Source organism: Cordyceps fumosorosea, assembly GCF_001636725.1.
Source record: "Cordyceps fumosorosea ARSEF 2679 chromosome Unknown scaffold_1, whole genome shotgun sequence".
Taxonomy (NCBI): domain Eukaryota; kingdom Fungi; phylum Ascomycota; class Sordariomycetes; order Hypocreales; family Cordycipitaceae; genus Cordyceps; species Cordyceps fumosorosea.
The window spans coordinates 827,272-850,628 of NW_017387301.1; the positions used below are offsets into that span (position 1 = coordinate 827,272).

General features: G+C 54.6%; 12 protein-coding genes across 12 annotated transcripts; 6 read left to right on the forward strand and 6 right to left on the reverse strand.

Annotated features, from left to right (window-relative positions):
* Window positions 1-476: 476 nt before the first annotated feature.
* On the forward strand, window positions 477-2,127 carry ISF_00267 (Zn(2)-C6 fungal-type DNA-binding domain protein; the record flags this gene model as incomplete). Its single annotated transcript, XM_018843874.1, has 4 exons — window positions 477-545; window positions 661-1,176; window positions 1,226-1,524; window positions 1,581-2,127. 4 exons carry the CDS (start codon window positions 477-479, stop codon window positions 2,125-2,127), a joined length of 1,431 nt encoding a protein of 476 aa, XP_018708324.1.
* A 1,957-nt stretch (window positions 2,128-4,084) lies between these two features.
* ISF_00268 (MARVEL-like domain protein) lies at window positions 4,085-4,614 on the forward strand (the record flags this gene model as incomplete). The annotated part of the gene is made up of 2 exons (XM_018843875.1): window positions 4,085-4,163; window positions 4,280-4,614. 2 exons carry the CDS (start codon window positions 4,085-4,087, stop codon window positions 4,612-4,614), a joined length of 414 nt encoding a protein of 137 aa, XP_018708325.1.
* A 617-nt stretch (window positions 4,615-5,231) lies between these two features.
* Window positions 5,232-5,627, reverse strand: ISF_00269 (Glyoxalase/bleomycin resistance protein/dioxygenase; the record flags this gene model as incomplete). Its single annotated transcript, XM_018843876.1, has 1 exon — window positions 5,232-5,627. One exon carries the CDS (start codon window positions 5,625-5,627, stop codon window positions 5,232-5,234), a length of 396 nt encoding a protein of 131 aa, XP_018708326.1.
* Window positions 5,628-8,377: 2,750 nt separating this feature from the next.
* ISF_00270 (F-box domain, cyclin-like protein) lies at window positions 8,378-9,496 on the reverse strand (the record flags this gene model as incomplete). Its single annotated transcript, XM_018843877.1, has 1 exon — window positions 8,378-9,496. One exon carries the CDS (start codon window positions 9,494-9,496, stop codon window positions 8,378-8,380), a length of 1,119 nt encoding a protein of 372 aa, XP_018708327.1.
* Window positions 9,497-10,665: 1,169 nt separating this feature from the next.
* Window positions 10,666-11,064, forward strand: ISF_00271 (hypothetical protein; the record flags this gene model as incomplete). The annotated part of the gene is made up of 1 exon (XM_018843878.1): window positions 10,666-11,064. One exon carries the CDS (start codon window positions 10,666-10,668, stop codon window positions 11,062-11,064), a length of 399 nt encoding a protein of 132 aa, XP_018708328.1.
* Window positions 11,065-11,684: 620 nt separating this feature from the next.
* Window positions 11,685-12,629, reverse strand: ISF_00272 (hypothetical protein; the record flags this gene model as incomplete). The annotated part of the gene is made up of 1 exon (XM_018843879.1): window positions 11,685-12,629. The coding sequence occupies one exon, from the start codon at window positions 12,627-12,629 to the stop codon at window positions 11,685-11,687; it is 945 nt and encodes a 314-aa protein (XP_018708329.1).
* A 1,543-nt stretch (window positions 12,630-14,172) lies between these two features.
* Window positions 14,173-14,911, forward strand: ISF_00273 (hypothetical protein; the record flags this gene model as incomplete). Its single annotated transcript, XM_018843880.1, has 2 exons — window positions 14,173-14,226; window positions 14,351-14,911. 2 exons carry the CDS (start codon window positions 14,173-14,175, stop codon window positions 14,909-14,911), a joined length of 615 nt encoding a protein of 204 aa, XP_018708330.1.
* A 782-nt stretch (window positions 14,912-15,693) lies between these two features.
* ISF_00274 (NAD(P)-binding domain protein) lies at window positions 15,694-16,617 on the forward strand (the record flags this gene model as incomplete). The annotated part of the gene is made up of 1 exon (XM_018843881.1): window positions 15,694-16,617. The coding sequence occupies one exon, from the start codon at window positions 15,694-15,696 to the stop codon at window positions 16,615-16,617; it is 924 nt and encodes a 307-aa protein (XP_018708331.1).
* Window positions 16,618-16,921: 304 nt separating this feature from the next.
* Window positions 16,922-18,163, reverse strand: ISF_00275 (glycerophosphoryl diester phosphodiesterase family protein; the record flags this gene model as incomplete). The annotated part of the gene is made up of 1 exon (XM_018843882.1): window positions 16,922-18,163. The coding sequence occupies one exon, from the start codon at window positions 18,161-18,163 to the stop codon at window positions 16,922-16,924; it is 1,242 nt and encodes a 413-aa protein (XP_018708332.1).
* Window positions 18,164-19,065: 902 nt separating this feature from the next.
* On the reverse strand, window positions 19,066-19,617 carry ISF_00276 (chitinase 18-4; the record flags this gene model as incomplete). Its single annotated transcript, XM_018843883.1, has 1 exon — window positions 19,066-19,617. The coding sequence occupies one exon, from the start codon at window positions 19,615-19,617 to the stop codon at window positions 19,066-19,068; it is 552 nt and encodes a 183-aa protein (XP_018708333.1).
* Window positions 19,618-20,677: 1,060 nt separating this feature from the next.
* ISF_00277 (WD repeat protein) lies at window positions 20,678-22,029 on the forward strand (the record flags this gene model as incomplete). The annotated part of the gene is made up of 2 exons (XM_018843884.1): window positions 20,678-20,939; window positions 21,002-22,029. 2 exons carry the CDS (start codon window positions 20,678-20,680, stop codon window positions 22,027-22,029), a joined length of 1,290 nt encoding a protein of 429 aa, XP_018708334.1.
* Window positions 22,030-22,297: 268 nt separating this feature from the next.
* On the reverse strand, window positions 22,298-23,233 carry ISF_00278 (maleylacetate reductase; the record flags this gene model as incomplete). The annotated part of the gene is made up of 1 exon (XM_018843885.1): window positions 22,298-23,233. One exon carries the CDS (start codon window positions 23,231-23,233, stop codon window positions 22,298-22,300), a length of 936 nt encoding a protein of 311 aa, XP_018708335.1.
* Window positions 23,234-23,357: the final 124 nt, after the last annotated feature.

Here is a 23,357-nt window from a genome sequence, read left to right on the forward strand (position 1 = left end):
TCGACCATGCCGCTCTCCAATTGGGGGCCAGGGCTAAAGAATAAACTGCTTGCCCTTCTAACCACCGACAACGCTCGAATCGTCAGCCGCACTGGGGCAAAATAGCACAGCCTAGTTGGCCTTCAGCCCTTTGCCCGACTTTGCCGAGCTCATCATAACAGCCATTTTTCCTACTCATTCCCATATTCGATTGGGTCCGTCGGCATTAGTTTAGACCCTTCGGCAACGCGCGTCCATAGCGCATCGCTCGGATCCAGCCTTGCAACCGAGAAGGCATCCTCATACGGCTTGCTGTAATATCGGCGCGAGCATCAAAGTTGAAAGAATCCAAGCCAATGCTCTAGTTTGCTTAGAAAGGCTCACACTTCTTGGTCTTGGTGCGTCCCGTGAAGGTCTCCGTCATACTGCCATGGCTTCATGCCGATCTCTTGACAAACAAGTGAAGCTGCAGGGTAGCGCATCCTCGATTGGCCAAGATGCTAGGACCGCTTGACCGACGACGCAAGCGATCTCGTTGCCAGCGGTGCGCTTCAAGTCATCTCAAGGTACGTACGACCGACGTCCGTAGAAACCACCATGTTACGACCAGCTTCTTATCCGGGCTATATCGTCGCGACGCCACGCTAGGGGGCAAGACCACAGTCTGACTCTCATCTGTAGTGCTCCGGCGCGACCCCCTGCAGCAACTGCAGCAACAAGGACAAGCCGTGCATTTACGCCGCCGCCACTAGCACCGACATCCCTCTCATAATCATCGCTAGCGGTAAGCCGGGGCGTCCGGCCACCTCGTTGGCTGCTCGGAGGCGGGCTCCGGTGGCGTCTCCCTGGCCAAGCCCCGGCCTAGACGATGAACGATACTTTTACTACTTTGACGTGTTCGCGCGGCGAAACAGCTTCAGCGGAAAGGGCCGCTTGTTCACACAAGATGTGAAACGAATGGCTGAGCTGCACGCTTTGCCGTATTTCCTCGATTCGGTGCGTGCGCTCGGGGCCATCCAGGCATCGAGGCTATCACTCAGCAGCTCTACTCATGCTGTCGACACTTACACGAGCTACACACTGTACTCGCAAGCCGTCAGTGGGCTACGAAACAGTCTTGGCAAACAGCGAGAGACTATGTCTGCCTCGAGTCGCACGGCGCTATTATGGACGACCCTCTTCCTGGGCATGTTTGAAGTATGTGGCAGCCATTACCCTTCTTGACCATCCACTAATCTGGGAGCAGCTCATGTCAGACACCAGCGGCATGGGATGGCTGCAGCACATGGTGCACGGCACCGCCAAGGGTTTGGCTGCCGCCGGCCCATCCATCTGCTCCACGCCCGCCGGGGCGCGCATGTTTCTGCAGGCTAAAATGTTCGAAGTGTGCCGAACGATTGTGTTTAACGACCAAACATTCCTTACACGCCCTGAGTGGCGGGCAGCTTCGCAGAGGCTGTGGTTTGACGCCGGCTTCGCGGATGAGTGGCGGCCGTTGGACGCCCTTGTGGACTTAATGCTTCTCTGTCCCGACCTTCGATACCGGTGAGTCATGGCGATGTGATTTCATTACGAAAGACGCTTGCTGATTCTATCGACAGTGCAAATCGGTTCTGCCTGGCTGAGGACGCCAAACCAAGTGAAGGTGTACCGGAAGAGGCGCGTGACATTGCCAATACAGGTATGGCGTTGCGAGAGGCGCTGACGGCGTGGCACGCCGTCCATCTCGGGCTGGAGGAGGCCAGAGGCGGCGACGCCTATGCGGAGGGGGACGATGAATGTGGCCTGCTAACGAGGCTCTTTTGGGCCGCCATCAGCATCTACCTCTCGGGTGAGTTCGATTACGAGATGCACCACTGGCGGCGCTTTGGGTTGGCGGTGCCAACGCTCGCGCCTGGGGCTGTGCGGCAGCACGTCGAGACCATTCTGGCGCTTAGCGGGCGCGCTCTCGCCGGGGGCCACCTGTCGCCGCTGTTGTTACTTTTCCCACTTCGTATCGCCGGGGCGCGGTCGCTGCAGGCGCCGCGGGCCCAGCGCACGCGGGTACTTCTCCTCCTGGATACCGTGGCGGAGAGGTTCGCGGCCGGGCAGGCTGTTCGCGACGGGCTGATGGAAGCCTGGGTCGGCATGGGTGTAGAAGACAACTGACTTACTTCCGAGGTCGCATGACGAAGCGACCAAAGAAAGGAAGTAAGGGAAGATAAAGTGGCAATGTCGCCTCCCCAGCGTTCTCGAGCTGTATCATCTCGGTGTTGCTGTGTCACTGGTCAAGTTCGCCGGCTGGCGTGGTTCTCACGCCATAAGTGGTACTGCTGCTTGGCGCCAGCTATAGCGGAGTAAGGCCGCAATACGGAGTGCGCCCGTGTACATGCAGTAGCTGAAATCAAAATATGCTTACGCATTATACTCTTCCTCTGGCCGCAGAGAAGATACAGTTGAGATTGATTTCCTTGGCCAGCTGCTTGCCGCCATTCAAGATTCCGTGGTGTAAGCACTTGCGCAGTTCGCAGTCAGCAACATGGGGGTGGTGACTTCGTGTGGTGCTGTAATCGCGGGAATTGCCATTAATGAGGGTAGCCACAGAGCTAATGCAAGAAGGAGAGCAAGTAACTCCCATTCATTGATGGATTCATTAGATTGAATCGTGCAGCACTCCGGATAGGCCGCGATCCGGCCACCTGGTGCGCAAGGCAAACGCTAAGTCACCTGTTAGTTAGCGCTGGGCATGACCTCACCACTAACTGCGCTTGGAGGTCAGGCAACGTCATCGTCAGCCACAACCGGGGCTTGGTTGCTTGACAGGATGGCTACGCGCCAGAGGGAAGGTAGACCGAACAGTGGCTGCTGAGCGGGTAGCTACAGGCGCTGGCCTTGTGCCGTTGCGTGGCTCGCTGTCAAGAGCCGATCAAGACCTTGCGTGCTTTTGGTGTGACAGTGGTCACCCTCCAGCATCGTACTCGGTTGTGCATGGCGAATCGGGTAGGAATCGCGCGGCCCTGTGGCTGTGGCTTGGGGGGGATTTCCCATTCGTCGACGAACTGCTAAGCTGGGCTGAGGACTTTGATTTGTGCGAGACTAGTGAAGTGGGTGGGCGGAACCGGCATTAAGCTCGTGAGAAGCGGGAAACCTTGGTGTTTGTGTGGGTGTTCGAGGGACTGGATCGTAGGGCGCGTCGGTGGTGGGCGAGCAGGTGGTACACAGCGGCACCAGTTATACCGGGCAACAGGGAAATAGCCGCCGGTGAAAGGGGAGGATGGAAGGTGATGCCCCAGGCTCTGTAATAGGTTCTGTGGATGAATGGACCGGAGTTATTCGTGCTGAGACGAGGAAGCGAACGAGAGGAGTCGAGAGGCAGGAGAATCAGACCCACTCTGATGACTCCAGGAAGGCAATAAAAAGGAGTGACGTCAATCATTGCTCCGGGTTAAGCAATCACACGGGGTCGTCGGGGAATAGCGACGAAGGGGGGACAGTGAGTCGTGGAACCACGGGTGTAACGGTGAAATTCATACAACAAAGACTGAATAGGCATAAACGGCCCGTGGTTCTTTCACACAGAAAATTGTCAGTAAGGACGTGTGAATGAAACTACGCAGTTTTTTTCCTTGTTCCAAGGCTACGGACCCCCGACCACTGTACGCATCGGGCACGGAGCTCCTAGCGCCGGCCTGCACCCACTGTAGCTCGCTGTAGCTCTCCACTTGGGAAGCTCTTTTAGGGGGGCTTTGTCACCTGTTGGGGCCGGAAAAGTGAGGAAGCTTCAAGCTTCCAAAGCGCTAACTAAAACGAATTCGAAAAAGGTAAAACAAAAAAACCTGCTTCCATCCTTGCGTCAGCGCGAGCCGGCGGTGCCAGGCCATGCCATTCCAGTCCGACCTGCCTACCCATCTAAATCCTCTCCTCTCCCCCCTACATAAAGTTTTCTTGTCTTCTACAATTTGTCCAGTTACACCTTTGATCGCGCCGCCGCTCTTCTCGTGACAATCTCGTTGTACCGTCATTCAATCGTTCGAATTCGAAAAAGCTACGTCCTAAACCCAGCAGCCCCTCGCCAGCCCGAACCGCTCCCACGCCTCTCTCCAAGAAAACAAAAAACACAATCGCAATGGAAGGCGCCGTATCAGCCATCGTCCACGGCCTCGTGGGCGTATTTCTCATCATCGAGCTCGGCCTGACAGCCTACCGTACGTGATCCAAGCCCTTGCGCATTCTGATGCGCAACCGCGACCACCGCGCTGCGATAATCGCATTCCTCAAATCGCCGTCTCCTCACTAACGCGCTGCGCCTCCCCATTTACAGTCGTAAGCCGGTTCAACGGCGACGTGTCGCGCTTCAACTTCATGCTCTTCAACTCTCTCTGGACCCTCGTCGTCATCCTCTATACCGGCGTCGTCAAGCGCGCCTTCTCCCGCGTCTACCACGCCATCGTTGGCGTCGCCTTGCTCGCCATCACCGCCATCTTCTGGTTCGCCGGCTCCATCGCCATCGCCGCCCGCATCCCCATCCGCTGCCACGGCTTCCACGACTGCCAGGTCGCCCAGGCCGCTACTGCCTTCGGTTTCTTCCTCTGGGCCATCACCACTGGCCTCACTGTCATCGAGGCGATCGGCTCCCGCAGCAGCTCGCGCGTGTAAAAGAGGGAATTGGACAGTCTCTCTCTTCCTCCTGGTTTTCCCAGCAACACAAACGACAACAAGGGCCACAATGCGCGCGTATTGTGTTGGGGGTGGAGCAGAGGCGTGCCCCTCCACGCCGCAATCGCCGCTTGCGCCTCTGTACCTAGAATACTAATGATTGCACATGCTCTCTGTTGGGTCGGCAAGGAGTTTCTGCCTTGGTCTCCTGTCCTTCAGGGCTATTTTCTCTCTCTTTCTTCTTTGGCTTCTTCTCTTTAATCCGGATTATATGCACGAGATACCCTCGAGCCGCTGTCTATGCGATAATGCGAGTACGAGCAATTTTTTTCTTGGATAAACGCCCTGGGTTGGGACGGGCACGAGTATGATGATAGGACGTGGGTTGCTTGGGTCACGGAAAGTGGGAAAGCTCACACTTAATGAAGGACGTTGATTGCCAGCTAACGAACAAAGGAGACGTGCGCTTTCCTCTCCACTAATTAGACCCTGATGAAATATAGGATGAGAGTGTATGATGGCGTTTTTTATTCAATTATATCAAAGAGATGTGTGATAGAACCAACAAAAGGGCAATATAAAGCTGTTACACCCCGGGAATCTTGCATTTAGAAGATTTAAACGTCCTGCGCAATCTCCCAGCTGTGGCCCGCCGGGTCCTGAAATGACGCGATGCGCTTTCCCCAGGGCTTCGTCTTCGGGCCAAGCAGGATCTTGACGCCCTTCTTTTCGAGCTGCGCAATCTCGGCGTCCACGTCCGCGACCCAGACGGAAAGCTGGCAGCGGTTGCCCGCATCGCGCTTGGCCACGAACTCGTCGCCGACTAGCTCCCCGGCGGCGCTCGCGACGAGCAGATTGAGAATGACGTTGTTGAAGCGTACCGAGCACGACTCGTCGTCTTCGAAGACGACAGACGCTCCAAAGACGCGCGTGTAAAAGTCCTTGGACGCGGTCAGGTCCTCGGTGAAGAGGGAGATGGCGGCGACGGTACGGAGGGGGTTGACGTCGGGCATTTTTACTTGCTTGAATAGGCGGAAGGAAGTTGGTATATAAGCTGGAAAACAATTTGGGGGGGGTGGAATGATGTTACGCGACTCTATAATTCGGGGTTTGGGAAGGTTTTATACACAAGGGACGACTCAATGGCTGCGAAAGTCCAGGCTGGTCTGCACGTTCAGCTTGTGAGAGTCTGGTGAAGCTGTACTGCAAACAGCGGGGCTGTCGGCTTCTGCCTGGGCTAGCGGCGCGCCACGGGTATTCATTCACGCTTCATGACTAATACTTATAAGGGTTTCCGATCAATTGTGCCATTGAACGAAGTAGACAGCCAAAATGAAAGAGGCGGCAATAAGAAGCAAACAAAAAAAACATACAACAGGCAGTGTTTGCTAAAAACTCGTCGCTAACCTGGCTGCTCAGCACCAAGACAGCAAAGGCGCATTGAGCACAGTCTGTAGCAAGGATTCAGTACAATACTTTGACCAAAATAGAGGAGCAAGCGAGTCGCATACAGGGGCCAAGTCTAATCATAGCACGATAAAAGCAGAGTAGTTGAATAATTCAACTACAGAAGTTGCAATAACTAATAGCTAAATAAGCTATATAGTAAGGACTTGTAATGATAGCTAAATAACAAAGCTATGCCAGCTTTCTCCGTAGCGTTTCCAATTTCTAACTGCCGTGGATCTCGTGGCCTGCTTGTTCCTTTATTGTGACTTAGGCCTACTGGCGTCTCCGTGTAGCTCGTGTAGTCCGTGCAGCAGGCGTAGAAGGCGTAGAAGGAATAGAAGGCGCATCTCCGTGATGATGAGGCTGAGGGCCAACGTATTTTTGTTGCGCTTTGCTCTCAAAAGCAAGATGTGTCGCACAATAGTTTGGTGCATCCACCTGCCGCCTTTCGATCCTATCGCACTTGACTGGCGTACGAAAGCCTCTCACCTTGGTAAAACGCTCTCTTTTGCGTGCATCCGCAGGTGTACACATTCCATTCCCAATAACACATCTTGGCTGAACCAGGATATGTTAGCAGACTGGTGAAGAGGGACAACTGAGAGAGTTACTAGAAGATGCGCAAAAGGAGGAGCGACTACAAGAGACAATAAGGATAGGCAGGATAGGCGAGACAGGAGGGATAGGAGGAATAGGAGGAACGAGATTGATAAGAGCGCTGCGATGGAAGGGCGATGCGATGGAGATGACGAACAAAAAATGGTCCTTATTCTCAGAAAGAATTCTAGACTGGGCGTGCTATTATTATAGACAATCGAAGCAAGGAACCTGGGCAATGCATCTATCCGTAGGCAGGTTATACAGTAACTACCTCCTATTTACCTGCTCTGGGCAAGGCCGCATTGTACCTGCATTGACACCCCGCACCACCTTCTTGCCTTACGCGCCGACATTCCCAAGCGGGGACCAGTAACATCCTCGCATCTGCAGCATGCTCGCTGTGGCCTTTGAGCTCGTGTTTCACATACTTGGTAGAGAGAGAGATTCCAACCGATCTTCTTTTCCAGGGTTCCATTAAGGCACCTCCTGTATCAGGGGCTTGTCACCACTTCGATCTGTCAACCACCAGTCTGCCACCGCTGAGCGCCAAGACACTCTCAGGTCAGTTGGTTCTTTGTTCTGAAGAAGGGAAAGGGGAAAGAGGAAAACAGGGAAGATAATCCAATTTAAAGAAAGGCCTTGCAACCCATAGTCTGTCTACTTGAATTGCCTCTTTCCGTCAACAATGGACACACCAACTTCTAGACAATTGCCTGCGTCGCTATCTAAACAGTCACAATGTCGCTATCTGCACTCGCGGCCGCTCATTCCTGTTGCTTTTGCCTCCTAGACTCGGAGAAAGAAGCACTACCGCCTGGTATCCAAATATTAAGCCAGATGGCCCTTGGACCACTATGCGAATTTCCAAGGGCCACGATGGGTCTCCTCAAACCGACCTTTCCTACGAGCCGCTGTTGGCCGTCGAGAGCATCTGGCACCCGCAATGTATTCACGTCTTGTCGTTGCCGAAAGTGCGCAGCTTGACGGGCGACGTCTACGAAACCGTCTACCAGGGCCGCCGTGCAGTGGCCAAAATTGCAGACTTTGATTGTATATTCGCACAATTGAAGACGAGACTTTCCTCTTCTTTTTGATTAACCGACACCTGGATGCAAACAAGTACACGCCCGAGTTCCTCGGCCACCTGGTGGAAAACGGACGCGTCATGAGCATACTGGTAGAGCTTGTGGAGGGCCGTGCTGCCGATTTTGAAGACTATGAAGGCTGCAGGGCCGTACTCTCTTGGCTCCACGATATCGGAATCGTACATAGAGATGTCAATCGGTACAATTTCATTGTGGATAAGGTGGGCGATGTTCGCGTGATTGATTTCGCGAACACTGAGCCATGGACTCCCGAGCTAGCTCGGGTTGAACTGGATAGCCTCGAAGGGCAACTCAAGGAAAGATCCAACAGAGGAGCTCCTTATCAAGTGTGCACGGAACTTGAGTAAAGCACAAGTCACAGTGGCATGCATCTGCCGCCGCTAGAGGAAGCATCTCGGCACGCGACATGTGCTACTGAATCAGGCTACAAGATAGTTCTAGGCTAAATATAATTCAGCAGCTATTTCAAGACTTTCGAACTACGTCTATTAATTAATATATGTCAAGGCTATTGGAATTTTGCCCTGGCCTGAGTAGATAGTTAAGAATTAATGCAACAGTTGCGGGTGAAAAAAGTAGAGTAAAGCGCCTGCGCCCTCTCTGACATTCTATAAGGCCATCGCGTCACGGGATTTCCGTCGGCTCGAATGGGCAAGATTTAGTAGGCCGTAGCAAGACCTGGCGTGGGCTATGAAGCCTTCATCCGACCACTCCTGCAAAGCCAAACGGCGACAATATGCTGATGAATTGAAGGGACGTGGAACAAGCCTTTCCAATACATCGCGACCTAGTTGGTGAACATCATGTATGACCCAATTGCACCCTCGACACCACAATCCATGATCTGCAACGTTCCCAGGCCGTCGTAGGGCGGGGAACAGAATCGATGCCATGCCGTTGCAGCTGTCGTTTGTGGTGTTTGCAGGCGCCATGTATAATCGGGGGTCATGGTCTTCGAATTCCAACTGGGCACGTTGTAAATGTGCAAAATACCATTTGCTGTTCTGGTCCCGCGCCCCGATGCGCTCCCCATGCCGCGATTTAAGATGGGCGGCAAGGGAAGCCTCGGAGCTTCCATGTAGCTTCAACGCCAGCTCCTTTGCAGCACGGACGCTCACCAGACGCTGCCGCGCGGATCGCCGGACACGATACTGCACAACGTACGTGCCGGGCAAGCTGCGCGCCGAGGCTAGTAGCTTCAGCTCTCTGGTCGGGATGTCGAAGCACTTGGCTGCCTGGGCGCGCGGCATCGCCCACAAGGCTTGCTTGTTGTCCATGCACTGGTAGCAGCATCGTTGGCAGGTGATGAGGAAGAGGAAGGCGCCAAAGTTTCCGCAGCACACACAGCGATCCGAGTACAAGACATCGCGAAGGGCCTTGGAGCTGTGCATGTGCAACATGTCCATTCTGGCCAGCGCAGTCAAGGCTTTGGGGGCGTGGCGGAGGAGGTCTTGGTAGGCTGGGAGCGAGTTGACCATCTCGTGAGCTAGTCTGGAGGTGCGGCTGAATCGAGACAGGGAGAGGAAATCGAGGGGGCCGAGTATGAGTTGCATCAACTCAACCGGTAGCTTGTTGAATGGGCTGGCGCCCCTAAGGGTTGTTGCCCATGATCGTGTCCGTGGTGTTTGCGGCGCGTCTTTGTCGTGGATTCTAACCATGCCCGTAATCATACGATTCGGCGTATAGGCGTATTGGTCGCGTATTTCTGCATCAGTCCGGGATTCCATGGTTTGCAGCTGTCGACTGAAGCATATGTTTGAAAGAGTGAGTGATTCGTGTTGCTATCTCTGGCTGAAGACGCGCTCGCGCTGCGAAGAATTGTGCCTTGTGCTTTCGGTGGTAGTGACAACCCTTGCACGCTGCCAGGTGACAAGACGCCAAAGATACGACAAAAACATAGAAGTTATACTATTACTATCCGTAAAACACTATTAATAGTTACTCAATTTTAAGGGGTATTAGACTATCCTGTTAAATGTCGGAAGGGAGCAGGCAGGTCTTTTACAGGTGTTCGGTCTAGACATGTCGCTCAAGAAAAAGAGCTACTTCACGGTAGTAGGCATTCAAGCCACCAATTCAGGTACTGTATCAGTAGCGCAGGCCAATACTAAGGTAGTACCTAGGGTCTACCACCAATCGCTGCACATTGATTCGCCTTATCTGGTAGCTCTGTGTCTCTGTTCCTGCATCCATTGATGGCAGCAAGTAAAACGGACGCGGTTAGGGAGTGATACTGGAGACTCGTCATTCTTGAAGGAATGGAGAGAGAAAAGGAGCGAAAATTAGACAGAGAATTAGGTCACAGGGTACCATCACATCATGGCAACAAAGGACTATTTGTCTCAGCTAATGCTGGGGAAGCCCGGCTGTCGCCGCGGTGCGGAATATATATTTATATCTCCGATTCCTCCTACCCCAGGTTCTATGGAAAATTATCTGGCCTCGGCATTTAATCAGGACCCAACTCCGCCGTCCGGAGATGCCCATCCCCACGCGGTCTCGTCTCCCCGGTTCACGTAGTTACGCCGCCCGGCCGGGGTGGGCTTGTGGGGGGGGCCGGCAAATCTGCAACACTCTTAGGCCCAGTTTGCAATGCCCCCGTTTGCAAAGCCGAGGGTAAGAATGTACTTTCAAGGATTGCCTATTTAAGTTTTCCACATCCTTCTTCAAAGAGACGCCGCCTCTCATCTCGATAAAACGAAACGACTGTACTATTTGTGTACCAAGCACTGGTCGTGTTCTCCAACTCTGCCAACAGCCCTCGGCTCAATTCACGCCTTGCCTCGGCAAACCAACGGCAACCAAGAACAAGAACAACAACGATAAACTTCCAGAAAAACCCCGCCAATCCCCAGCTAGAATCAGGCAAGAACGCGGGCAAACCAAAGGGACAACAATGCCTTCCACCTCACACGTCAAAATCACCGAGTACGTCGGCCCGACGGCCGTAGGCGAGCGCATCGCCGCCGCCGTCATCCTCGCCGCCTACGCGGCCGGCATCGCCTCGCGCTGGGCCGTCCCCGGTAGCACTCTCTGGGGGCTCCTCGAGAATCACGCGCCAGGCGGCGCGGAGAACGCCGTCCGGATCGCACGCTACGGCGCGCTGCTTCTGGCGGCCGCGCACGGCGCCGAGGTGCTGCTCTTCGACCAGCTGCGGATGCGCAAGCACGGCGTGCCGCGCTGGTCAGGCGTCTGGTGGCAGTGGCAGCTGAGTGTCTTTGTCGAGGGCATGGGCGCGTGGGCGCGCATTGGAAAGCTGATTGCGAAGAAGCAGGCAGTGCTCAAGTCGAAATAGGAGGGCGGTAGCTCACCAGATGCTGATGATTTAGGTAAACTATGAGGCTGAAGAACTATAAATATATGAAAATAATTGTGTATATGACATTTATTTTGTGGTGATCCTTGTACGCAGCATGAGTGCACTTTTCCTACACCGAAAATCAACTCCTCGAAATACTCATATGGGATGCCAAATAAGCCAAAAAAAAAAAAGCATTGCATTCCTTTAGCCGCCCTTTTTTTATGAAGCGTCACACCAGATAGCTATATAGATAACTAGAACAGTCAGAGCAAAGCGCTGCGTATTATAAGCATGGGGCGAGAGCTCTGTTGAAGCCATCCAGGCGGCTCACGCACCGCCAGCCCGTACCCGATCGTCTTCTCTTTGCACGCGACGACACACGGCGATACCATAGTTGGCGGTCGCCCTTTTACTCTTCGTAGTTTCGTTCGAAGCCGCCGAAGCCCATAGCCTGGATGGAAGCCATGTCATTGGCCTCATTTTCGGACCCATCGGGGAGTCGAGTCGAGCGTGGCCATCTGCGGCGCGGCTCGATTGCTGTTGGCATTGCATACATTTCATAGCTTTAGATTGCTAACCTTGTTAATCTACTCCAATTCCAACTTCTCGCTGCTCTAGAACAATGAGCTCCCGTCAAGCGACCCGTTCAACCCGCCCCGCTTCCTTCCGTCGGTGAATTCGAGATCGAGCCACTCTTGTTGTCCTAGGCTCTCGAAGATGCTCATGACATCCTGACTAGGCCGCCAGTCACCGACTTGCCATTGGACCGTCGGTGCGGTAGCATCGCCACCCTTTTCACCGGCCGAGTACTTGACACCCCACCGATGGATCTTGGTCTCGATAGCCTCCTCAGGACCAACACCGTACTCAACTGCTCTTCTAAATGACGGGGTCCACCACAAGGCCGCATACATCTCAGCGACCTCCAGATTCGGCATGCTGTTAGTCAGTGCTTCAGCAAATGCCTTGAGTAGTGGCTCAATCCTTTCCCTACACGGCTCAGTACGGAACAAGTCTGGGTCATCATCCCAGTCCGTACCTCCCAAGGGGTCATCTTCCCACTCCTCGTCGAGCTCTCCGTCCTCTTCAATGTCGTAGTCACGAGGGTAGTGAGAATCTGAAATCTTAAACCCGCCTTCTTCAGAGTCGTGGGGGTCCTCGCCACGGGGGCCAATGAAGTACCATCGGCCGTCTGGACGGAGGGGATGGAATTCGATGCGGAGACGACGCATTTTTGACCACGGCGCTGCCACTTCAGGGTTAGGGAACATATCCTTTGTGATCAACGCCCGTACATCCAATATTTCTAATTGCGCAGCCAGCTTGCATAGCCCTAGAGAGACGGGGTCTTCGTATGCTGGGTAGATCAAGTTGGGTCTAGGCGCGTCCTGATTATGATGTGCAACCTGCTCCGGCTCCCAAAAATACAACGCGGCTTTTGTTAAGCTCGTTGGGATTCTGCGTCCAAGATACTTTGCTGGATCTATAACGGCGGCACCGAATTCGTGACGAGCATCTCGCAGAGGCCCTTCCCAGGGCCGCGTATAGTGCTCGCGCATCACCCTGCTTGTCATACTACCGGGCACAGGGCGCTCCCACATCCAGGGGATCCTTAATTCCTCCACTTCTGGTAGCCTAACAAGACACTGGAGAGGCACGAGCGGGGATAGAGGGCGGACTCCGTCTGCCTCCCATTCCCCGCCATAGTTGGGTTTCGATTGGACAGTCAGGCTTGACACAAAAGGTAGGTCTAAAAGTGTCTCCGGATCGTGCAGCTGTAGCCGGCGCGAGTGGTACCTCCGGTGGCTGCAGAATGGAAGTCTGTCAAACGACTGCGGCAGCATCCCAAGAACAACGCGGATGCGACCTAGGGCTTCTGGGTTAGCATGCCCGGCGTAGGCAGCAGCCAGCTGCTTGTAGAATGCATGGATTCGTGCGGATATGTGACAACTAATAGCAGTGGTCTCGTCGATAGGCTCATGACATGGTAATGGTTCGCCTTCTGGGTATTCAAGGTTAACGAGTAACGGCAGCGAGACATCATATGAGATAGACCATCTGGGTAAAAGTTGCCTTTTTATCTCGGCCAAAGCCCGACTCTCATATTCTGGGTCGACCACGCGGAACGTCATGAAGGCTATTTGAAAAGTGGTGGTACATAGGTTGAATGAATGGACTCCTGATGGTGGGAGGAAGAGCTGGTGATGACGGCCGACGCCACATTTAGTATCAGCCACAGCTTTCTGCAAGGGCCCGTTACCCATTTTCCCGTTTGCTTGGGTCCGTCGACGCTTGCTAGGGACAAACTATCTATCTGGAGACTACTAGAAATTTTCTTTGTCATGTTTTTAGTATATGCATTGTTCCGTCTTTATTAATCTACAATAGAAATATTGTCTTGCTTCCAGAAAAACGCACTCAGAGGCGCCGCGTTGTGAGCCAGTCTTGGCACTAAAAATAGCGCAGCTGGCAAACAAGACTCGGCCAAGCCAACTGGTGGCCGAAACACCAACAAGCAAAGGCCCAGTTCCAGTACAAACACCAACAAGTCATCGAGATTCATGTCCACGGATCTTCTCAAAACAAATAAACCGCCATAATATTGACCAGCATCATGACGAAATTCAATTTTTCTCGACCATACAACACTCGAGTCAATTCCCTGCAGCCACGCACGGTTCGTGGGTTGTCTCCAGCCCCCCCGGCTTCTCTCTCCCAGCCTCCCGGATAATATGCACGAAATGCTTGGGAGAAACAAGAAAAGCCCACACACACCAGCCAGCGCATTTTCTTTTTCCCCTTGCTGCCGCGCAACTTTTATTATCTCTTGTACGCCCATGCAACCCTCCGGTTACTATTTACTTTTCTTCCTTGCACAAACACAACATTCCAGCGCGAGCGCCATCCCATCCGACAACGCTCGTACAAACGGCGCATAAAGCTTGTCGCAAACCTTAAGTACAGTCAGTACATTCTGTCTCGAGGATAGCTTCCTCTGCGGCCCGCGCCGTCAAGCCCCTCCCCTCATACCTGTCACCTACCTCCCGGACCTTCATCTACCTCCCACCATCGAGCGGCTGCTCGGTAAAAAAAACGCCCAGCATGATTTTCGCCCTCGTCTTCGTCTGTACGCGTATATCGCAAATCACCACCTTGGTACGTCCGTCCTCCATCCATCCTGGCGCATCCATTCCTCCACCACCACCAGCCGTTGGTGTGTAAGTCGCCTTGCGCCGGGCAAACCAACAAAACAGCCTCCCAACTAACCTCCCGCGCGCAGATCATCATGATGGGAATGCTCTCATGGTTCGTCGACAAGTTCGTCAACGCAAACGTCCTCACCCCGACCTCCATCCTCATCCTCTTCATCGTCTCCGTCCTTGCCCTCGCCTGGGCGCTCTTCACCCTCTTCAGCTACCACCGCTCCTCCGCCAACGCCTTCTTCGTCGCCCTCATCGACATCGCCATCGTCGGCGCCCTCATCGCCGGCATCTACTACCTCCGCAACATCCGCTTCGCCTCCTGCTCCGCCGACCCGGACCCCCGCAGCCTCTGGACCAACCAGCTCGGCGGCAACTTCCTCGCCCTCAGCTGGAGTCCGGAGAGCCCCTGCCACATGCTCAAGGCCATCTGGGCCTTTGCGATCATGAACACCGTCCTGTTCGCCTGGACCGCGTTCGCCGCGTTCATGCACGGCGACCACTTCAGCGCCGCGGATGAGCGCCGCGAGAGGAGGCGCCACCACTCGAGCCGCCACAGCCAGCGCCACCGCAGCCGCTCCCGCTCCAACGGCTCCCACTACAGCCATCGCAGCCATCACTCCCACCGGGTCTATGTCTGAAGAGGAGGTTGAGAAAGTCGCAGGGCTTCGGGGAAGTGCAGAAAGTGTATTTTTTGTTATTGATTTCTTATAGCTATTGGGTCGGCAGACCAGGGCAGACGATGGTGCAAAAGTGTCTGCGGACATGCACGTCATGCCACTGTTGCTAACAACTTCCAGAGAGAAGCCAAGCTAGGAGTAAGGTCGGATCTGGGCGGATTTTGGGTAGAATTTTGGTAGAATTTCCTTTGTTTCACGCCTGTATGTATGTTGGACTTGATGATTCCGACCTCGCACAAATACCACGCTTTATGTGTACATGTGCGATAGCTGATGATATAAAATTATTGCTGTTACGTACTTTTGGACGCTGAAAGTATTCAAATCTCCTTTAAAGTGAATGATGATTGTTAAGGTGAGGGTGAACGTCGTCGCATCATTGAGAGCTGTACATGGTCATAGTGTCGATAGTTAATGGGCATATTATCACATCCCAACAGGCATTGCCTGAGAAGTAGTAACAACTGATTTTCCACCAGGACAGGATTGCTAATACCTGACTAAGTTGAACTCCGTCACAAAGGAGGCTCCGAGATGCGTTAGTGCTAAATCCATTGGCCCAAAAAGGCAACCAGCAGGCGACAGCCGACTCAAACTCCGCAATGTCGTTTGCGTAAGTGCTTTCCTTTATAACTTCACCACGCAACGTTTCAATCTTCAAATATGATGCATCCTTTTATCTGTTCTTCTATTGGAACACTCTTCGAAATTTATACCCGCCACCACGCCGCGGGTATTAAATGATGGCGCCGCCCCAATTCGACGTCACCCCCGAAAAGGAAGCCAGCTTCCTCAGCTTCCTCTCCCGCCAGTGGAACATTACCCCCGAACTCATGACCGATGTTGACCTTACCGGAAAGACCGCCGTCATCGTCGGCGCTACGAGCGGCGTCGGCCTCGAAGCCGCCCGGCAGCTCCTGAACCTTGGCCTGCGCAAGCTCATTATCGGGGCCCGCGACGCCACCAAAGCGGCTGCCGCCATTGCCGACCTGCAAAGTACATGCGGCGACGTCGCATCCATAGAGATGTGGCCAATCGACCTGGCCTCGTACGACTCCATCACATCCTTTGCGCACCGCGCAGAGACCCTGGACCGGATGGATCACGTTCTGCTGAACGCGGGCATCTGTGCCACAACGTTCCGTCGCAGCGAGGCCACCGGCCATGAAGAGACGCTGCAGACCAACTACCTGTCGCTAGCTCTTCTCACCACACTCTTGCTACCGTTCGCGGCAGCGAAGCGGCGTGGGACGCAGGGCGGCCACCCGACGCGTATCACGCTCACCTCGTCGGATGTGGCCGCCTGGACGTCGTTCAAGGAGAGGTCCCGCGTGCCGCTGCTCGCGGCGCTCGACGAAGGCGTCGACGACCTGACGGACCGTATGATGGTGTCCAAGCTGCTTGGCCAGTTCTACGTGGCGGAGCTCGGCAAGCGGCTGTCTAGTGACATCGTCACTATCAACTGTGTGACGCCGGGCATGGTGCGCGATACGCAGTTCAACCGCGAGGTGGACAAGACGTTTGGCGGCAAGATGGTAAAGCCCATGCTTCGGTTCCTGGGCTATCCTCCCGATGTTGGTGCCCGCAACATTGTGGATGCTGCCCTTCGCCACGACAACGAAGCAACGCATGGTCAATATCTCTCTACCCAAAGGGTAAAACCGTAAGTGCGACCCTCGTTGCGGCTTCATCAACTAACATTGGCAGAATGGCCCCGATCATTTATACTGAAGGGGGCAGGCAAGTCTCTGCCCAGCTCTGGAAAGAAACCATGGCCGAGTTTGCTTTTGCCAATGTGGAACACATCATTGAGGATTTGCGGGAGAAAATCAATAGTTTTTCGATGACCAGGTCTCAAGATACCATTTTATGGCGTCCCCATGCGTCACTTCGTCTAATTCTATTAGTTCCGACCCATATCGAGACTTATATAGGCATATGTACAAGGCCAACTTGGCCACGCTGTCGCGACTAGATACCGACGCCGAAGCAGTTGGCATAAAACGTGGCGGTGGCACTCCAGTCAGAAAAGACGCCCAAGATGCCAACCTGCCGCCAGAGAACATCAAGCACGGTGTAGACGTCACCGTCTGTTTTGAGGAGATCCTTCACGCTGTCGTAGTAGTAGTCGCCGTTGGCCTTGATCTGAGCCATGGGCGGCGAGCGCTCCAGCGACCAGGTGATGATCTGAAGGCCGAGCTCCTTCGCTCTCACGGCGTACTGGCTGGGGACTATCTTGTCGCCATCAGCCTCGACGAGGAAGCCCAGGGCAGGCGCAACAATCTTGACACCGTCCTGGGCGTAGGTGCTGAGGTTCGCAGTGGCGGCCTCGAGAGTGGTGGGGCCGACGGTCGGGTCGAGGAAGACGGCCTGCTGGCCAAACTCAGGCTCGTTCTTAATCAGGTACAGGATGTCGTCATAGAGGAAGCTCTGAATGAAGACGTCGGCAGGCGAGATACCGTTGGACCGGAAAGTGTTGATGACTTGCTGGGCAAACATCTCCTGCGTGTAGTTGCCCTGGAAGGGCATGGGGATCATGGGGGTCTTGATCTCCGGGGTGAGCTTAAGGCCGAGAGACTTGACGAGAGTGATGTGCTCTTGCAGCGTCATGACCGTGGCGCAGCTGGCATAAAGGTCGGAGCGCCAGGAGGGAGTGCCGTGCAGGTAATCCTCGGGCGTGGTGGCGGAGGCGTTAAAGCCGTCCATCTTGGAACATAGCGACTTATACTCGGAAACGGTGATGTCGCTGGTGCAGCACTCGGCCTTCGCCGGCTTGCCACCGCTAGCAGGCTGGAACGGTGTCTTGCATTTGGCGTTGAGCTCAGGGATGGCAACGATGTTGGTAGTGGTATGCAGGTCGCACTGGCTGTGGCGGCAGACCAGCTCGCGGTCCTTGGTAAAGGTCACGTCGCACTCTTGTATGCCGGCGCCCATGCGCGCACCTGCCAGGATAGACTCGCGTGACTCCTCGGGAATCAAGAGGGTGCCGCCACCGCGGTGGCCGATGGACCAGGTGCTGGACTTCATCTCCATCTCCGTGCAGGAGGAGAGCTTGTCTTTGAGAGGACTGGGCAGCAGGCTCTCAACAAGATAGTATGGTCGGGGACCTAGCTCAATCTTCTTAATAGGCTTGACGACCCAAGGCGAGCAAGGCTTGGCCGAGACAAGGTTGACGGCCGCGAGAGCGGCGAGGAACGAATTGTCGACGCGCATGGTGAGTTAGCAGTGCCTCGCTAGGTAAGAGAACAGCGGCTGAAGTCTGGGTGTCGAAAGTTCGCACGGCGGATGGGGGAGCAGTCTCCCTGCTACTTATTCAGTCAGCTATCAGCCGGAGTCGGCTCAACGAGACAGAAGTGGTGATCAGCCGGCGAGGTACTGGCAAGGATAGGTGCTGGCAGCCCAAGCCAGCCCCGTGAGGTGGCTTGACAGATTGTATGCAGAATGGTTCCCCTGTGGAACCATCACCACCGTAAACAAGCGCTGGTGGCTCTCGGTCTGCTTTCGGCGAGGAGAATCCGATTGTGTGGGGATTGAATTTCATGAATCGCGGCACTGCCGAGTTTGCGCAAAGAGACTTCATCATATCTGGCCGGCACATCATTGTGCGGAGCATCATCGACAGCAAAACCCGACAATCCTCAGACCCCCGACTAGTTTTATTCACCACTTCAGAAATCAGGCTATAAGTTGAAGCCGGCTCGTGATTTTGTACTTCCTCTCAGCCCCTGGTATCAGAAAGTGAACTAGTCAACTGATGCCTGCTGCTCAGGGCACCTGGACTTGCGGCATGAGGCCCCGGTGTGGCCGTGTGGCCCCCTTGTGGCTTGAGCATATCGACTGGGTGCGTGGAGAGTCCAGACGATTTGGGTTCGGGCGGCGGCAGCGTGTCTGAATCAGTGTCATTGATTTGTGGGTGGCGAGATGCAGCAGGCATTTTATTCCCTCAACCCCATAACTCGGTCAATAAAGTTGAGGCTGCGCGATTGTCTTCTCAAATAAGCTTGATCTTTTAATTTCAATAATCCTCCACGTGCTGTGCCAAGATATTTTCGTAGAAGGTGGCGCTCGTATGTGTGGCTGGTAAACTCAGGCAATCAATGTCAACCCTGCATATTTCACAGCTCATCCTTTTCTGATTCACGCGCTGCAGCAACAGCATGCACACCGTGGACCGTCGCTGCAAGTCTTGTAAAATCGGTCGCGTCCTCGCCGAGACCCCAGGCGAAAACCCCACCGAGCCCCATTGCGCCCACCAACTCCATCATCTTCCGTTCAATGACCTCAACGGTGTCAAAGGTCCACCAGCGATGCTCATGCTCGTCCCAATATCCGTAGCTTCCGTCTTCGAAGTACCGGCCGTCTGTCAGGGCCCTTGAAAAGGACTCGCTCACCTCGTCCGGCACTCTGTCATGCCAGCTGAATGCCGATACCCTGCCAAGGTCGCCGCCGGTTTTGGGGTCTTCTAGTAACTGTGTTGGACACCCCAGAATATGGTCTCTCTTGCAATCTTCCGTCATGACCCATTTCACAAAGTAACCGAGCCCCAGGTTCGCCTTATCGCGGGGCACACCTCGGTCGAGATACTGTTGCACCGATTTTCTCGAGTCCACTATCCCGCTGTGGTGTCTCACCACTGTGTCTCGGCGGTTAACAAGGTCGTAGGTCATAATGTTGATAAAATCGACCTGCTCCACGATTTTGGGCACTAATTGACCTGTAAAAGCCATCAAGTCGCGTTCTAGCCCAGGCACCGCGATTGAAAGCAGTTTGTTTCGCCCTAGTGTCTCTCGAAGCTCCCGCAGAAGCAAAGGATAGGCATCAACTTCCCACTCACGCCGATGATTGAGGATAATCTTGTAATCATTGCGATTGCCGCTACGATGCCGTTAGTAAAATTCAGAAAACGATCAAGAACCTTACCCGGGGTATTCCCAATCAATGTCGATGCCATCAGCTCCTGTGGCTTCTACCATTCGCTTCACATTGCTAGCCCAACGATTCCGGCTAGTCGCATCTTTTGCAGCTTCCTCGAATCCCTCTGAATCCCCCCATCCCCCGATTGCTACAAGCACCTTGGTGGTGGAGGGAAAGCTTTGGCGCACCTCACGCACGGAGGTAAAAAGCGGAAAATCGACTGGAGCTGGTTCAGCGTTGAAGGTATCGGAACGCATAAACGCGAGAATGACGTGAGTAATCCCGGTTCTCAATTCTGCGTCTTCCGGTATGATATTATGCTGCCTAATTTAGGGTTAATGATTGCTTTTCTCCGTTTGATAATTCCTACCCACCCTGTCAAGTACATGATGCACCGGGGAGAGCATAATGCCAGAGCAGCCATATTCAATAGCTGCGAGCATATAAGCCATTGGGCTCTACGCTTCCAAAGCATCGCAATTGGTTGCATTTAACCGCGATTTTGAGGTCTTCGGCCAAATGATGAGCAGTCTTGATATTTGAGGACCTGAGTGATAGCTGCAAGTCTCGTCGTCCGTTTGCTCGGAGCCACGAAAGAACAGTGCCTGTGCTAGATACACTGTTCTCGCACAGTACGGCCCGCAAACGGGCGCTGAAGAGAAAAAGTTGGCCAGTTCCATGCCGAACCAGGAATTACGGCAGCCTTGCTATGAGCTGCAAACCTTACAATTGACCTCGAAAGTGCAACTTTGCTCCTAAGGATTGGATACGAATCATTTTGCCTTGTGGTCTTTTCTCCACGTCACTCTTACCATGTTCGAGAACCTCTGCACGCTGCCGCTTCACGCGGACGTCTTTGCGACGGCGCTGCATCCCAGCGAGCCGCTGCTTACCGTTGGCCTTTCGAATGGCCATGTGCAGACATTCCGCTTGCCTCCCGGCTCTTCGTCCAACGAGAGCGTTGATGGAGACACCAGCGTGCTGAGCGATGGCAGGGGATATCTGGAAACGACGTGGGAAACTCGGCGGCACAAGGGCAGCTGCCGCTCTTTAGCTTACGCCCACGATGGCAGCGGTACGTCCTCCAACCGAATAGAAACAAAGCATGGCGTGCCTGACTCGTCAATCTTTTTTTAGCCATGTACTCGGCCGGTACGGACTCGCTCGTCAAGCACTTTGACCCTGAGAACGGCAAAGTCATTTCCAAAATGGCAATCCCGACTACCACCACACAGCCCGATGCGCCGACGCTGCTACACATACTAAACCCCCAAAGCTTGCTTCTGGGAACGGACTCCGGTGCGCTACACATCGTCGACCTTCGCGATGGCCGGCCCGGCAACAAGCCGGCACAGACTCACTTTCCTCACGCCGACTACGTATCGTCCATCTCGCCGCTGCCACCGACCGCGGAGAGCACCAGCGGCTTCCCCAAGCAGTGGGTCAGCACCGGAGGCACCACGCTAGCGGTAACGGACGTCCGCCGCGGCGTCCTCGTCCGGAGCGAGGACCAGGAGGACGAGCTCCTGGGCGCGTGCTTCGTGCACGGCCTGGGGCCGAAGAAGATGAGGGGCAACGGGATGGTGGCCGTCGGCTCCAGCTCCGGTGTCCTGACGCTGTGGGACAAGGGCTCCTGGGACGACCAGCAGGAGCGCATCATCGTCGACGGGGGCAAGGGCGGCGGCGAGAGCATCGACTGCGTCGCCACCGTCCCCAAGGACCTAGCCCCGGGGTCAAAGGTCGTCTGCGGTCTCGGCGACGGTAGCCTGCGCCTCGTGGATCTCGTCAGCCGCGACGTGGACCGCTCGGTGAACCTGAGACATGACGACCTCGAGGCGGTGGTCTCCCTCTCGTTTGATTGCGAGAATCGGCTCATCAGTGCCGGTGGCCGAACGATCAAGGTATGGGAGGAGCTTTCGGAGCTGCAGGCCAGTCGGGACGACGACGATGATGATGATGAGGAAGATGACGAGGACGAGGGAGAGGCCAAGGGCGATGGTTCGAAACGGGCTGCCGAGAGCGACGACGATGATGACGAGACCGACAGCGAGACCGACGGCTTGGAGGAGATGAAGCGACGCGCGAAACGACGTAAAGCGATGAAGAACAGCAAGCTTGGGCCCTTGGGAGCGCATGGCATTATGGGTTTCAGCGGACTAGACTAAACTTGATGCTACTGCATTTCGTGTTTGCATACTTTCAAGATAAAAACGATACCACGGATAGACTTGCTTCAGTGAATTCATATTTTCGGCCTTTAATTTTCTGTTATTTGTTTGAGTTTGTGAGATAGAGATACTTTGATCGTGTCTTAGGCATCAAAAGGAGAAAGAAACCAATGCAGCGCGATGCTAACGCTCCGACGCTTCCCAAAACAAAGCCCAAGTGAAACAAACAGACGAATCGAACGCGGTAAAGAAAGATATAGGGTTTTCAAATCCCCGGCAGCTGCATGAAACTCCATTTGGAGGAAGGGCTTTGAGCGTCATCTGCTGAGGGTGGTTGACGACCTCCGGTGTTAGCGGGGATGAGGATGCGCCTGGGGACAGAAGTAGTGAGTTCCTCGTCATATATTATGACGGCAGGTTTGACTCTCTGTTTTGCGTCTCGGCTGGCGACGCTTACAGCACTGTGCTTGGAGCTGTTCTTGCTGCCACTCGTGCGACTTTTGCCATCACTAAGGGGACTGCCGATGCGTTGTCGGCTGCTGCTGGGACGTCTGGATGCGGCAGCGCTGGCAGCACCGCCATCAGGTTGGCCTGTGGAAATCGGAACATCGCAGTCGAAAAGATGGAGAACTTCGGAGCCGCTATAGGTTGTGGGGATGCATATGTGAGGAATGCCTTTTCGGATGCTGACGGCGCGGGCGAGCCCAACGGCAGAGGAGCCGCCGACACTGATGACACAGTCTCGATCCTTTACCCTCTCGACCGCGTCGTCGACCAGCTGGGCTCTAACATTGACGACGGCGGAATCGAGGATGTGCGTGTTGAGGTTGGGGATGAGGGCTTGAATATGGCGGGCTGTGGCCATGCGTGAGGGGCTGACGACCATGAGCGGCGATGTCAGGCGGAGACGACCGAGCTCGTTAGGCAGGTGGTTAATGGCACCGGGACCGTAGACGATACGGGAGGGCGGCGTGGAGGTGGTTTGCGGCTTGGAGGAGGGCGACTTGCTGTTCGTCCGTCTGGGCTCGTGATCGCTCCTAACCGCCCGCCTGCTGGAAGATGAAGACTTTGTCGACCTGTGGCCGGGCGAGGGGGCCGAGAAGGCGCTTCCGGCCGCGGCCGCCGCGCTGCTGTTGGCAGTACGGCTGCTGGCGGCGGCATGGCTGGCCGCCGTCGCCACCTTGGGTGACATGGGATTCATTGCTCAGACAGCTGCGGCGCTCCATCTGGGCCTCTGGCTGGATGGAAGGCGTGGATGGAATATACTGGGTTGATGGAAATGATGGCGATGTAGTAGGGCGTAGATGGATGATGCGAGACTGACG